Raw genomic sequence first — 16,108 nt, 5'->3', positions numbered from 1 at the left:
TACGACATACTGTAGGAGGACACTTTTTGACAGTATGAAGGCAGTTGTTGACGTCATACTATACAATCATATATTTGACACTAAGTCAGTTTTTTGAAAACAGATGCGTTGAAAACACAGTGACGTCACATTAGCAGCAGCTAACCTGCTACTGGCCAGACTAGATAGTCATTCTGAACAGTTTTAATGATCTATTGACATTTTTAGTTGAGGACATTCTTTGACGTTTTGGACAGTTCTTTGAGGACATATGGAGAATTTATATTTTACCGTTTTTGATGACATACTATAGTAGGAATGTGTTTGCTGTGGAGCAGTGACGTCACGTTAGCATTAGCAGGTGTACTCTGAACACCTGTGGTCGGATGTGAACAGCAGGTGTGAACGGAGCGTCAACAGAGAAGAAATGTGCGGGTCATTTTTAAGAACACGTTTGTCCACCTGTTTGTTCCCTCTGATCCTCGTCCTCCTGTTTTCTGTCTCTGCGTAGAAGAAGCTCCGCCTCCGACAGGAAAGGGAACATTCCAAATGGATCGACTCAGAGGGGAGGAGTGGAATGTACCAAGTTATGGAAAGTACACAAAGGCTTTTAAATCAGTGTGTCTTTGTGCAGGAGCAGCTCCACCTGTAATTAATCAACGTTCAAGTCCTCGCTGGACAAATAAAAGAAAAATGGCAGCTGACATTTTTGCTAAAACAGAGAAATAAACCCCACCACCTGTAGGAAATGCTGCCACCTGCTGGACTGACACACACACACACACACACACACACACACACTTGGCTGCTCTCAGCTGTGTTTTCACTCCAAATAAAGTCTCAACTTAAATTCACTGCGTTTCGCTGCTTTTTTCCCCTCAAGGACACTGATATGCGTCATCACTCAAACAAAAAAAATATATTATTATTATTTTTTTAATTAATTGCTCTTTGGGCCCCCTGGTGGTCACGGGACCCTAATCAGCCGCTTAGTTCGCTTATGCCTTGGGCCGGCTCTGGCCTCATCTCTTGTCATATTTGGCTGTGATCACTTTTACATGCTGTTGAAAGAGAACGGTAGCCTATAATAGTGTATGATACGTTTTTTTACTTTATTATGCATGATAATAAGTTAGCACGCTACTTTTATTTTGATGTTGTTACATGCCACTTCTGCTTCCGGTCTGTCCGCCGTCATATTAATAAATGAGAAACAAAAAACGAAAAAAGGAATTCGCAAAAACCAAATTTGGGCCGTTATTTGGTTTAGTTTTTTTCAATTTTTTCGTTTTTTGATGCTGAGAGCAAAATCAGTTTTTCCGTATTAGTTTCAATACAAAACAAAGGGGGCGCCGTTTCCTTATTTTGCTTTTGTCAGAAATAAGGATTATACTTTCGTACCCTGACCTGAAAAACCCAGTGGTACAAACTTTACAAAATTAGTATCACAAGAAATAACAGAAAAACAATATCTGTTATTACATAATTAAAAAATAAAACAAATCAACCAGTTCTGTCTCAAAACAGTTGTTTTTGAGTTTGTCTGAAAAAGCTGTGGAGTCATGTCATCAAAAAAAAAGCAAGGTGAGGGATCGCATTTCCGGGAACACAATGGCAGCACTGTCCACGTTTACGAAAAGTAAACTTGCAATGCAATACACCATGGAATCTATGCAGCTCACACCCCGTACATTTTGTGTCAACACGTGCACAAAACTACACAAACCTGGAATCTGTGGCCCTCCGAGATCTGAGCGGGAGCCTTCTCCTCCAGCCCCCTGCTCCCTCTCCCATATATTATTGCTGAAAATAACTCCACGCCCAAGCAAACTGGCAAATGTCTAATGATCCTCTATCCATCAATGTCAAGGCAGTGCCAGTGAAATATCGTTCCATGAGCCCATATTTCTTCTCCGTCTTGGTGTTGAGCTTGTGCAGGCTGCAGAGAAAGAGGCCCAGGAACCAAATTCAAACACCACTTCACACTCTCTAATAAGAGAGCAAATGGGAGAGTTGGACGAGAGGAGATTGTCACATGAAAAAGGCTGCAGGAGATAAATGAGCAGCTCTGTTTTCTGGCTGTTGGGTGACGGTTGGTGTACCCTTCAACAGGAAAACTCGTATCACAACTTTAGATTAGACCAAACACGGTCACAAACAACACGCAACCATACCGAGTCTACTCCTAGAACTACTGCATTTTTAACTTACGTAGACAGATATCGCGGTGTATCTCTATGTGATTGTCTTGCAATGTATAAATAATCACAGAATCTTTGTCTTGTGATGTTATTGGTATTGTAGACCATGAAGTATACCCTGTGATTCCCACCCCTTAAACCAAAATCAAGTCGTATAATAGCCAAAGTCACACACAAGCGAGGTCTGAGTGAAGCAGTTTTCATTTACTCTTTTGACTTTCCTCCATGCCTCCATCTGATGAGTGAACCATTCAGCCAGATAGCTATTTGTTGCGAAAGAAACAGTCATTACTCCAAAGCTTCTTCAAGCACTTTGCAAACTTTGAGAACAAAAATACGAATTCAAGCACCTTCAAGGATGTGGAGTCTCCGTAAATACCCGTGGCACTTCAGTACTCTGAGACACAACTCCAAATATTTGTTTCCTACAATTTCAGAAACCTTGTTCACTCTAAATTCTCTACCATTCAGTGAGGCCTCCCCAAAAGTGAATTACAAAGTGGCACAGTAAAGCTGGATATTCGCAGTGCTTTCCAGCAAAGCTCTTTAGGGTTTAATGCCTAGAAGGCAGCCGTGATGCGTGACAGACTGGAAACGGGCCAACATCTAATCACGTCCAACAAGAGATGAGCAGAGGTGCATGGCTGGGCATACAAATAGCCAAGGTAAGATATGAGTTTCTGCCCAGACAGTTTAGAAAACACATAACCACAACAAGACAGGAGTCCCATTCTTCATTACACACTCGCTGATGACAGAAGCTAAATGAAAAAACACAAGAGTTTAGTGTTCCACAGACTTTTTTCTTAACTGTAATTGATTTGTTTCAAAGATTAAACCCCGTCTCCATTGATTGTGAATGAGTTTTCTTCTTGCTGCCCTTTTCTTCCCAGCATGCATCATTGAATGTGCTTTCTAATTAGAGCATTCCTCCATGCACTGTATGATTCTGGTGTCTGGGACTGATTATTCACCCACGCTCCTCCTCTGTCTTTGTCCTCCAATGCCATTTCTTAGAGGTCTTAATCAGCTGCGGTGAAAATGAAAGGAAGTTTTATGTGTGAATGCTAATTCCTGGCAGAAAGTTCATGGCTGAAAAGCCCCCGAAACATTTTTCATTTTGACAGTACAAGCAATAGCTGGTTCAACATAAACACAAATTTATGTCAAATTTGAAACAGCTAAGGTTATTTGATTTGATTATGAAATATTTCCATGCCTGCTCTCTTTTCTCTTTTTTTAGGTTGGCAGGGCTCAGATGGAAAAAAAATTAAAAATTGGCGCCCTTGTTAATTTTTGGTTTTCTCATCAATATCTTTTCTCTCCTCTCTCCTACCCTAGCCAGTCGAGGCAGATGACCATTTTTATCTTTCAACTGTTGCCAAGTGCATGTTCACGTGTGTTCCTGTTGGGTTTCTCTGTAATAACTGAATGGTGTTGATGTTATGAATCGGCACTATACAAATACATCTGAAATGAATTGAATTGAATATCCTGCTAACAGCTGATATAGGCAGAAAAGTGCAAATCATTCGCAGATTGTGAAAAAATTCTTCAAAAAGAAGAATGAAGGGTGTTCCTCAGGGCTCAGCATTAGGACCACTGCTTTTTTTTTAAGCTACATTAAAATGTCATGTGTGATAATTTCAAATACTGCAAATGCCATCTGTATGTTGACGACACAGTGACATACGCTTGCAGCCAATCTACACCCGACAGCAGAGGTCTCAAACCTGCGGCCCCTGGGCCACATGCAGCCCGCACAATCAATTTCATGCAGCCCGCCACTGAATATGAAGTTACAATTAGTTATTTCTGTATGTTTTTGTTTTATGAGTAGATTAATTTTGCATCATAAAATGCAAACTATTTGTTGTTCCATATCAAAACAAACACTTCAATTCTGAAAGTATGTGAAAATCATCATAAATATCATTATTTCGATGTCTTTTTTCACTGGACCGTTTCCGTACCCCTACTACTGTTAGCAAAACTCTTTACAGCCTTACCATGCAGTCTGTCAAAAATCATAATTATCTGGTAATATGGTTGACAGAAGATAAAATTTCAAATTTTGTCAAACATCTTGCTAAGACATTGAAAATTCACACTTAGCTTTACGCACAGACTGTCGTACTGCTTTTCTTTGACTTCTAGAAAGGAGTTTGTTGCTGACTTCTTTCTATCCAAGCCGGATTTCTGAGACACTATTAACAGATTTGTACAATTCAGAGTTGTGCCAATGCAAACTGGTGATGCTGGCTATCCTACTACCGGCCTTCTGCGTAGAGGATGAACCGCGCTACCTCCTCACAAGTTTTGTTGTATATATTTATGATATTTATGTCCAGCTATGTGTTACGCAGCTTTGTACTCTTTAACAAAGTTATGAATATTCTTTATGTTGCCTTGTGCGCATATTTCTGCTGTAAAACATTACAGGCTGCATAATGTGATGGTGTTTTATTCGAATAACGTGATTATATCATGTGCCTTGTGGCATCTGTTGTATAATATGAGATATTGGCATAGTTGTTATTCATGTTTATAAATAAAAGAGCCCGGCATCGCTTTTGTTTTTGTAATTGATTCCTCTAATTGGCAGATATTCGGTGGGGGACAGCCAGTAGCCTTTGTGTGCCCACTGTGCTGGACTCGTCGGATTTCTTTTCAACTCAGTAGTTTTTGATCCCATGCACCTGTTAGCGAGACTTTAAGCCGCCTCGTCTGTAATTTACGACCTCAAAGTGCGACAACTAAATTTCCAGTCTGAGAAGAACCGCAGAACAACACACATTGTCGAGAGAGAGAGAGCAAGACAGAGAAGAAAAGAAACGTGTCATGGACAAATGAAGACGCCGCGAGCCTCGTCTCTAACATGACAGATGTCGCTCTGCTGCAGGGATGACATTGTGCCTCCGCAGCTTAGTGAAGGACACGGAAACAATCATATACCTCAGCACTACTGTCGAGGTTTGACTCTTTATCAGTGCCGCCGTGTTTGCTTCATGATTCAAGTAGCCGCTGTAGTGTCTTTGGCGCTGCTGATGTTATCTGTCACGACATTAACTGTGTATGTCTAGTTTAACGTCCTCGTTTGTTAGCATTTATGTTCTTTATTTTCTCTCTGAGAGCAGTTTTTTCCACAAATTGCCCGACTGTAATTATGGAGACAAAAGTGTTTTGTTCGGCTAAAACAAAATGGTTGAGTTTTACTTTTACTTCTTTTAGTATTTTTAGCACATCATCGGGGTTAAAGTAATAAATAAAAAAAAAATAATCCCACAGCTGGAACCTGATGCACAGTTGTGCATTAAAGACCAGATCAAGAAGAGGAAGAAAGGAGGAGGGGAATTTCTGTCTGAATAGAGACACATAAATAAAGACATAGACAGAGGGCTCACACAGGAGACAGACACTAAAATAAGAGACAGATGAATGGACATGGTGATTTATAGAATGAGGCTGATAAGCAATTCTCAGACAGCAATGGCTGCCCGGAGATTTGCGAGGCTACGCAATGTCCTAATTGGCCCTCCGGAGGATTAAGCCATACCTGACCTGTGCGGCGTATTTTAACAAGACGATGATCATCTCAGTCGTTTAGATGTATCATCCAAAAGTGACTGCATCATTAAAAAAATCAAGCATAAATGACATTTGCAGAGGGGGAAAAAAAAAAAAACACAACACTTGTTTCCAGACATTTTCAGTAATATTACTGTGAGGAGTAGAGGACAAGCTTGGTAATTAAATCTAAAAATATCAACCCATGATTAATGACCACTTAGCTTATGAGTATGTTGAGCCAAAGTGAACATGCACGCGGCTCTGTGTGGTTTTAATCTGAAGGCAGAAAATGTTTCCATCTCAAATGTGACTTCGTTCCCTGAGATAAGCACATCTGTGTCACTAACTGGTCATGATGTCACCCACAAGAATCCGAAATTTGGATTTTGAAGCCTTCGGAATTGCGATTTGGTCAACGGCGTGTTGAGGTTTTGCAACAGGAGGACGATACCAGCTGTTAATCACGCTGGTGTCCACTGGCATATGTGCCGTGCTTCATTTTACTCTAAATGGGGACATGATTTGCAAAACTGACATTGGAGAAGACCTGAAACTATGAGTGAGATCAGAAAATATTATAAATAAAGTGAGAATTACGCTCATTTTTCCCCATAGACTTCCACTCAAATGTTCTTTTTGCAACCAGTTTTCAGTGTCAATAGCTGTTGATATACAGTGGCCTTTTGTTGCTGCTTCATTTCATAATTGGATACATTTGTGCTTCTTTCACTAGACATTTTGTGGTGTTCTCATTAGTTCACTCCAAACGCTCGATCTAACTCATTTACACCGGCCATTAATCGATACAACAACTCTTCCACCACATCAAGCGTTATTGCAATATTTCAAGACTTTTTTTTCCCATCTTTCCATTCAGGTGTTTTGATGCACACATCGGAAATGCACATTAAAACCGACTGACGGAAACACACCTGATGTCTCAGACACAACAAATGAATGCTGAGACAAGTGGAAGAGTGGCGCTCTGAGGAGGTTTCCGTGAGTGACATGACAGATCACTGGAATCAGGAGCGTGTTTTGCTCTCACCTGATGAGAGAGATTGATGCCTTAAGGGAGGGAGGGAGGGAGGTGGATGGATGGATGGTGGCAGTGGTGCTGCTGATCGGAGACTGACAGCACCTGAGGACGCCAGCATCCAAAACAATGCAATCACACGCTATCACGGCCTCGATTGCGACCCTCAGATTGAAAGGATTCTTGATGGAGGAGCATCAAGGCAGATCAGAATAAAAGACCGGTTGCGCAAGGCCTGCTAATACAACAGGAAGAGGACGAGGGGCGGGCGATGAATATGCACAAAGAAGGAACAGAGAAAATTAAATTAAAAAAAAGAAAAAAGAGACTGATCCAATTGAGCAAAACAGACAGACGGGGACAGCTGAGGATACACACACTCAAACACAAACACGCAGACGAGGCAACATGGAGGTATATATTAAACTGCAGGCCATTAGTTCTGAGCCTTTGGCCTGAGGCTACGCCGAGCAGAATAGAGCCAGCTTTCATTAGCGAAGGCGGGTTCAGGGTTTTCTGCGGCCATGTTTCTCCAGCCCCCCCCCCGTTGCTCTTTTGAAGTTTTCATTTATCACGGAAAGTATCCGGTGTCACAATAAAAAAAGAAAGGCAAACTTCAAGGGGAAGGGAATAAAAAGCAAAGTTTGACCCCATCAAAGGACTCGTTCCACTTATTGTACATGCTGCTGCTTAGATCCTCCTCTGCGCTCAATGAAGATTGCTTAAGCGTTAAACTATGACTCTGTCTTGATGGGGAAATTCTTTGTGTGTGGGTTTTATGAGCAATAACGTCGCCTGGAGGTGACGGCCCGACGCTGCATCATCTTTAAGCGTATGTTAATGAATTCTCACTTACAAGCGGCTTCCCTAACATCCCAACATATGGCGCAACACGAGAAACCCGCGTCTGTCCTTGAAAACGCAGCCTCCCGTACAGTACATCCGAACCATGACCTCCATGAAACGTTATAATTAAGTTAATAAAACACGCCGACACGTACTTTACCTCCCTTCTTGCTGAGAAAGGAAAAAAAAAAAAAGACCTAAAATCTAAAATCTCATCACGAGTCAGGCTGTCTTCAGGCCGCCTCCTCTCAATAAAACTGCACATCATCGCTCTGCACTTCTATTTTTTACTATTGTGTGCTCACATGCAGGAGGGGCTGGCTGTCACATAAATGACACATAGTCATAATTGGCAAAGGATGGTTGGCGGAGACTGAAAGATAAACTATAAATACTTTGCAAAAGACAAACTAAAAGAAAGTGCCTGTTTATGTCCAAACTATTTTAAAGAGATTCTTTCAAACAAACAAAAAAAAAAAATGAAGCACAAATCTTGTAGCATCTCTCCAATCCCTGACAAACTGAATACAATAATGATGTCCATGCAAACGCCTTTGCAGAAATCCGACTTTGACTGCATGGACCACATGTGTCAAATGCTCATGGAAGTATAAGAGAACGTAATGGGGAAGAATGAGGATCAGGTTTCCGCGTGTGTGGAGCACCAGACCAATACGGAAACTCATTTTCATATAAATGAAATAACAGGGCATGTATGTGTCACCGGAATTCATACGGAATTCTCTGAGGACACGAACAAAATCCTAAATTATCGCTTATTATTTAGATAATTGATTAAAAAACGTAAAAACGAGCTCTCTTCGTAAAAGGTCCGCTGTGTACAAAACAGTGACTCCTATTGGTGAGACTTCAGACTGCAACAAGTGGAGCACTCCTTCACTCACACGACCGTTTTTCAAGCACCGCGGTGGCCTTCGCGTACCATAAGGATGTAAACATTGTCGGTTTATGCATCAGGTTTTTGTGGGTGGAGCCTTTCTTTATTTACAGGAAACATACGAGCCAAAAGTACATAAAGTAATCGTATACAAGCAAAAACATACTTATAGGTAGTGGGCTCAGTATTTTCCAATATATTAAATGGACCAAAAAAAGGCAATTGATTAATTAAACAAAAATAATTAAAGCCCTAATTATGACTTTAAATCCTCGGTTGACCACATCTTCCCGTTTTTCTTTAAGAACAACCGGCCAAATTAATTTTACAACACAGTGGGTGCACGAAACACATAAAATTAAAGTGCTCCAAAATCCCTGCTAGCCCCGGTTGTGAGGACTGTTATTAATTGATCGTGTTGGCAGGATTTCAGTGGTATTTTACTTGTAAACATCCCTGCTGCTATTCAGAGCGGGCAGACCGAGGTCACATGTATTTGCCAAAGAGGAAATATGAGGGGGAGATACGGCATCTCTCCCCGGGTTTGACCTGAGCGAGACCTGAAGATGCAGCTCTGTTTTAGCGTCTCTCAGACACTCCGCTCCACTGCCTGATAAATGTAGAGCAGCACAGATGCGTCTGAATGGGTTGTGAAATACAAACAGCGCGTTTGACTTGCTTCCTCTCAGATCTTGAACTCAAATCTGAACTGCGAAAATGTTCCGTGTTAACTGTGAATCAAGCTTTATTGTATCAGTGGATTAGGAAAATCAATAAGTAGTACGTTGTGTACTCGGCGCCTGTCGTGCCTTATTCAGACCAGACCAAAGCAAGTGAGAGTTCTGAATTAAAATCCTACCGAAGCTATGAAAAGTGGGAGGGAGAGGTCCGCGAGGTGCAGGTGAACGAGTGGATGCTTTCCATTAAAATGTATTTAAACCACACACACACACACACACACACACACACACACACACTCATATAAATCTGGAAAAGAAACTGTGCAGTTACACAATGTGCACTTCCTTCCACTGCTGTTTGTCATGACCTCAGGGTCTTTCCTTCGTTCTAAGTGCGTAAGGATCTGACAGGGTGAATGGTTGACAGAGTGCTGTGGGTGGATCCTTGGAAAAATACCATGCGATACCACCTCTCGTGGAAGTGTCCTTTAAGCACTCACAGGTGAATGGACAGCAGACATCCTGCTTGTTTTTTTGTTACTGGTGGTTTCTTGGGAGTTGAGAGAAGTGAATCTGCGCTCATGTTACACCCAGGTTTAGGAACACTGGAAGTTAGTTCACCGAGAAAATTTCACATGCAAATTTCGTTGTTGCATCTATTTATTACTGTAGTGATGTTTGCTTCTAACACTAAGTTGAGGAATGTTTCTCATACTCTTCCTCCTCTCTACGTCTACTGTTTTTCACAATTGTTCTAGTGCAGTGAAGTGTGGAAGCCGGAGTGACGTTACCGTAGCACGACTTTTAGATTTCATACTTTATTCATGTCATCTCATTCCATTGCAGTTATTAGCATTTTAATGTGTATTAACTTTTTCCTCGTTTCTCAAGTGTAAAAACTTATATTCAATATTTCACGGTTACAGAAACAAGCTGATGGAGATCTACCTACCAGCGGCGGTTGCTGGTCTTTCAAACAGGTGGAAGCTCATTTCAGGCCCAGATATGTATACATTTTTACATCAATTCTGCAAACGAACAACTCTAAATTGCCGAGTAAATAATCAACGACCAGCTATTTGTCTGCAGACTTCCCTCGCAAAATCCACACTGACTGACTGAGGCAGAAAAGGCTCCGCTGTTGTGTCGTGTATGCTTCTACAACGCTGTCAACCAAAAACTGGTTCTCGCCTTTCACTTCCTCCAATCATCATGCAGGAGCCCAGCGTCTGCGCCTGCCCACTCCTCCATTGACTCCCAAAAGAAGCCGAGCTTCTGTGGAAGTGATGTTTTAAGGCGGAGGTTGCTACGGGAATACGGAAATCACGTAAGACGAGCCATCATCCGTGATAAACGGCTGATTCTGAACGGAACGAGTGACCCGTTGTCGTGCCTGTGTCTTGTTTGTCTCCTTTTGTGTCTCTCCCTGCTTTATTTTGTAGTTCTCCTTCCTGTGTGCTTGTGTTTCTCCCGCTTACCTGCTGTCTCTGCTCACATCCTGATCTGCCACACCTGATTTCTGTTCTCCACTCACCTTCCTCCCTACTTTACGCCTGCCCCTCCCATTGTGTCTTTGTCAGATTGTCACCCGAATGCATGTATTTTTTTGGATTTATCTGCCTGCCTGCCGGCCTGTTTTTCCAGAGTGCCTTTTTGATCTGCGACCTGTCTGCCTGCCTGTGTCCTGACTTATTTTGTTCCAGCATCAAATAAATCCTGCCTTTTTGAACTCTGAAACGCTGCCTGGGCTTTGGGTCCTCTGTACAGCCTGACACCTGTTCTAATCACGTTCTAGTGCACGTTTAGTAACGACCACATTTTAGAGGAAGCTGAGCTTAGAGGAATCACCACTGATACCTACCAACCTAAATATGGTAGAGCAAGTAACCTAAAAGTTATAGCTATGTGTATTACTTAAAGTAAATGTCCTTGTTTGTTTTCCACTACACACGTGTTGTACTCATGACAAAACACATGTGTTTCCAACACATCTTTCATAATAACCTGCATTTCGTACAGTTATATACTCAGCAGCTTTTATGCAAACAGATTATTTTTCAGGAATTTTCCATGGAGGCATACGCATGCGCGCACACACTAACGTCGAGCGCTCTACTGCATTCTCTGACTTGCTTGTCATTTATCATATTAGCAGCTACGGCTAATTGGCCCTGGCCACCAAACGCATATTTCAAACTGAAGGTTCTGAAGGTTTTTCCTGCTTCCGTCGTCAGAAGCCTGCGACTGCAGCGACTCTCCACCCAAATGTTTTACTCTTCACTGAGATCTAGCGGATCACCACTTCACTTCTCTCTGAGCAAAATATTTGCTATTTGCATTAATATGTCCTCTGAGCAGGAGTGTGTTTGCGTGCCTGGCAACAGCAGTAGCTATGAGCTGCTGATACTGCTGTCTGTTTTCAGCTTATTTGCTGCGGCTGTCATTTACCTCTGTGTGATAACTGTAGTGTTGCAGTACTTGAGACCAGTCCTGCTCTCAAGAACACTCATTGAAGTTCAGAATGTGTCTAAGAGTCTGTCTGAGGACTCGTCAAGACCCATCACTGTTGTGGTTGAATGGAAAACGCCCATCTTCAAATGCAACCAATAATAGTTAGGCTATGTTCATGAAGACTACAAGACCAGCTACAAGATGCTGCCAAAGGCGTCTAGTGCCATGGTTCTCAAACTGTGGTGGTACGCGAGTTTCCTCTGGTGGTACTTCAGAAAATCAGAAATACTAACGTTGGCGATCACGGTGTTACATAGAGAGCTCAGTATCTTTTTCAGGAGTGCATAAGTACCAGTTTATGGTACGTAAAATAGACTGTAAACAAGTTTTTTTGGTTAATCTGGGAAGTATCTCATCGCTCTCCGTTTGTAGCGTGACCTCGGAAATTCTCAGTTGGAACAATCCCAACCTACTGCTCTCAACGAGGTTTGTGGATAACCTACTTCACATGAATGTGCAACACGGAGGGTTGGAGCTAAGTTGTAGAGGCAGGGAGAGTAATGAGATCTGTCTTGGGTAATGTGGTCTTGACTACAACACTAAACTGTGCTGACAATTATGAATTTCATTCATGTCGTGACCTGAGGCTGTTGTTATTCATCTACCGCTTGTCTCGTGTGGGTCGTGTGGGAGACTGGAGCTAATCTCAACTGACATTGGGCAACACTGTTTGAGTCCAGGACGGATCTACAGCCTATCACGGAGCCAACACACACACAGACAAACAACATTTACACTTATATTCTCACTCATACAACCAATTTAGAGTTTAGTGAGAAAGCTGCAGCAGCCAGAACATGAACTCCACACACAAGCTTTTGATTGAACCTGGATTTGAACTGGTGACCTTTTTTGTTTGAGGATGTGAGGACATGAATACATTTACGTTTACTACACTTAGCAGATGTTATGAATGCCGAGGTTTAGCAGCGTCGACTGAGGTGAAGGATATAAATACTGCACAAACAACACCATGATCACGCAGGTTGTAAACAAACCCCCCGTTATAAAAAAGCTAAGTACAACGTCATATCTCATAGGAACAGTGAGCAACAAAAGCAACAAAAATAAACCCTCAGGTTGTTAAAAACTGCGCCATCAACGACCTCCACACAAATGACACATCAGTGTGAACACACAACAAATGATCAGTGGTTGTTACATGGACATGTATCTCTGACACCAAGGTGACGTGGATCTTACCCAGCAGCGTAATGATGCAGCCCAAAATAGCCAAGAGGGCGCCGGTGCTCAGGCCCGTCGCCGTGTAGGCCACGGCTCCACAAGACAAGGCCACGCCATCCGAGTCGCAGTCACACACGCGCACCGACAGTGTGTTGGTGCTGCTGAGGGCAGGACTCCCACTGTCCATGATCAGCACGGGCAGCTGATACACAGGCTGCTCCCGTCTCCTGAATCCCCCGCGCTTTGTCAGTATGGACGCCGTGTTGTCTGCAAAACAGAGCGAAAGTGAATCGAAGAAAGAAGACGAATTTGACAAGCGGGACATTTCACTTCTGTAGTGTAACGACAGTTAGAAACGATTTTACAGTAGTAAAAGCAGAAATAACAACAGATGGCGTCATTAACACAAAATGATTACATGACACAAGGTGGCATCTCTCTCCGGTCTTGACCACCTGCTGGTTATTAACAGCTTCGGTTTGATGGTCAAATCTTATATGAAATGCTGGAGAGAAAAGCGACAGTCAGAAGAGCATAATGTGGCGTAAAAGCAACGACAAAAAGCAGCTTAGACTGAAATACCTATTCATTGAGTAATCATGACTGAAGTGCATATCTTGCCCTGAAGGACGGCGTCTTTGTTTTCCTGACTGAACGTCAGATTGCTCTCACGAGTCAAAGAAGAAGGTGAAAGTGTCGATGAGTTCTGTTCTAAAAGCCGCGAAAAACAACAGTGATAGGTCTTAATGTGAAACTCTTAACACAAATGCAGGATACATACTAGGTGACATTTAATTGTGTCTGTACTTCTGCGTCTCTGTGCAGCGAGGCAGTAAATGCATACAGAGCAATAAAAGTGGAACATTAAGGGATGATGCAATATGACAAAGGTAGTTATGCAATTACCAAACCATGAAGGCTGTAATTTATTTACTCTATTTTAATAGTTCTGCACAAATTAAAAATCTAATATAGATTCATTCATATTTCTATGGTGTCAAAAGATGGATTTTAAAACGGTTAGAGCGCTGATCAAATCACAATCACAAAATTGCAATTAGATATTTTACCCACATCGATCACGGCCTAATTAAAGTCACGCTTTCATTGCCAGCTATTCTGACGAGCACGGTCGTCATGTGTGCTTGACCTCTGACAAGATGTTGGTTCTGATCTTCTCGTGTCACTCTGAAAGCGAAGGTTACCCAAAAATGTGCTCCTTCCCCTCTGTCTCCTTCACTTGAATGGGGGGGAAACTGTCCATCAAGGTAAACACGCGGTCACAGAGAACATTATGACAAGCTGTCGTCTAGCCAAGCTGTCTGCCAGGAGGTTACCTCAAACATCCAGTACATACACGGGTCTGCACTTGCACAGATGGATGTAGCTAAACGTGGCTACTGCTGCTGACGCTGAAGTGCAATGTGGCAGCCGTACTTAACCTGACATGTGTGAACAAACCAGCCAACACAGGCCATGACTTCAGAGTTCTTCAAACAAGAAACTAAACCTGGACGATTATTTTGTCTTGGCATGTACAACGTACATGTTTATTCATTATATCTTAAGTTTTCTTGTAGGAGAAGCTCATTTTCTCCATCCATCCACTGCTTTGTGGGTAGGTGGTGGTGATGAGCAAATTGTCAACATTTTTTCTAGCTCCATGGTTCTCAAACTGGGGGTAAGTGTACCACCAGTGGTACACGAGCATGAAAATTGCCAAAAAGTGAATGTTCAATCCAAAATGGTGGCCTTCCTGTTAGGTGTGGATGATGTAATGTTTTATTCATCCTGACTTTCTACACTCGTATACCGATTTCCGTGCACGTACCATAGACCTTCCTGCAGCTGAATTTTTCTTGGGGGCGGCACATTTATATGCCCCTCCCACATCCAATTTTCGACTTACATTCCCCGAACCACTTTCAGACGTAAAGCCCTGATGTGGTTTTGGGGCATGGGAATGGCCTCAAAAACGTAATTCATTTGGTGTAAAAATAAGTATAAGAATAATAACTACTTCAGTTTCAATAGAATTTTTATTTCAATAAAAATACATAATAAATATTAGAGTCACCTTATCTCTCACTCCATTGTCATCTAATTTATCTATCCCAGTGTGTATATATGTGAGGAAGAGGAGGATGATCAAAAGTCCGTAGCTGACTTTGCTCGGCCTATTCACGCCACTGTATACTGTTTACTTTATTATTTTGAGAGCTCCATATTTTCTCAGATGGTACTTGGTATAAAAAAGTTTGAGAACCTCAGCTCTAGGTTACACTCTGATCTACGGTGGAACAAGACAGTGGCGTAGTGGGATGTGGCACAAATTGAGTTACCTGAGACGTGCTCGGGTTGCGGAGGAAAGTTTGTTTTTGCATTCAGCTGTGATGAAGAATTACGAAAAAAAAAAGGTGTAGAGAGGATGTTGTCATAGCAGAATTATGGTTTCATTCGGCACAATGGGGCACGCCAGGAGGCAGCGGTTACCGAGACTGCAGAGTGGTATGTGTTCAAATGCAGGGCAGATACATAGAGCTGGAATGAGCAATGACCAAAGTGTCAGTTGCACCGCTGCCAGGCTCAACTGGGAGGAAATTAGCAGCAAATATCCTGTACCTGAACCGACCGACATGTTTTTATGGACTCGTTTTTACAAACGGCCACTGACAACTTTCTCAGGGGACATTTTGAAGCAGCGGCTGAATGCAGACGAGCTGAAGTGACACCTGGAGCTTTGACACAAATGAAAAGCTTGAATTGATGACTTTTTTTCCTGCAGCATTTACAAGGAAAACATTCAAGTCTTAAGACTGTGATGTTATCTCGCACGCATTGGGAATGTAAAGATATCATATCCGAGACTTTAAAGAGTGGAAAATGTTCTATTTCACATTCACACTTGGACCCAAATAGGAAATGCAGGAAAAGGCAAGAGTAACTAATGAAAATGGACATGTAAAGCTGATGAAGTCAAACTGTTATCTGTAGATATTGATCAATAATTCCATGATAACATTTCAGCAGGATGTAAATGAAGTGATTGTGTCGAACCTTGAGGAAATACAGGCCTATGACGGGAGACTTTGGCCAATCACAGACCCCTATTGGCTGCTCTAGTAAGCACTGTTCCAGCAACACCTGCGTACTTCGCTGAGCAAATGAAAATATTGGAAAAATAGTCGGTGCCTTTTTAGAG

The 16,108-nt window shown here is 42.2% G+C and overlaps 1 protein-coding gene across 3 annotated transcripts in view; it reads right to left on the bottom strand.

Moving 5' to 3' along the window:
- Window positions 1–16,108, bottom strand: part of cdh7a (cadherin 7a) — a 140,790-nt gene that overhangs the window by 18,798 nt on the left and 105,884 nt on the right. For all 3 annotated transcript variants that reach the window (XM_058627929.1, XM_058627937.1, XM_058627920.1), the window contains one exon: window positions 12,925–13,173. In XM_058627929.1, the coding sequence (XP_058483912.1) occupies window positions 12,925–13,173 (249 nt within the window). The remainder of the gene's footprint in view (window positions 1–12,924; window positions 13,174–16,108) is intronic.

This window comes from Solea solea, chromosome 1 (genome assembly GCF_958295425.1).
Source record: "Solea solea chromosome 1, fSolSol10.1, whole genome shotgun sequence".
NCBI lineage: Eukaryota > Metazoa > Chordata > Actinopteri > Pleuronectiformes > Soleidae > Solea > Solea solea.
Note: the sequence above shows the minus strand (reverse complement) of the source record. Positions and strands in the feature narration are given on the sequence as shown.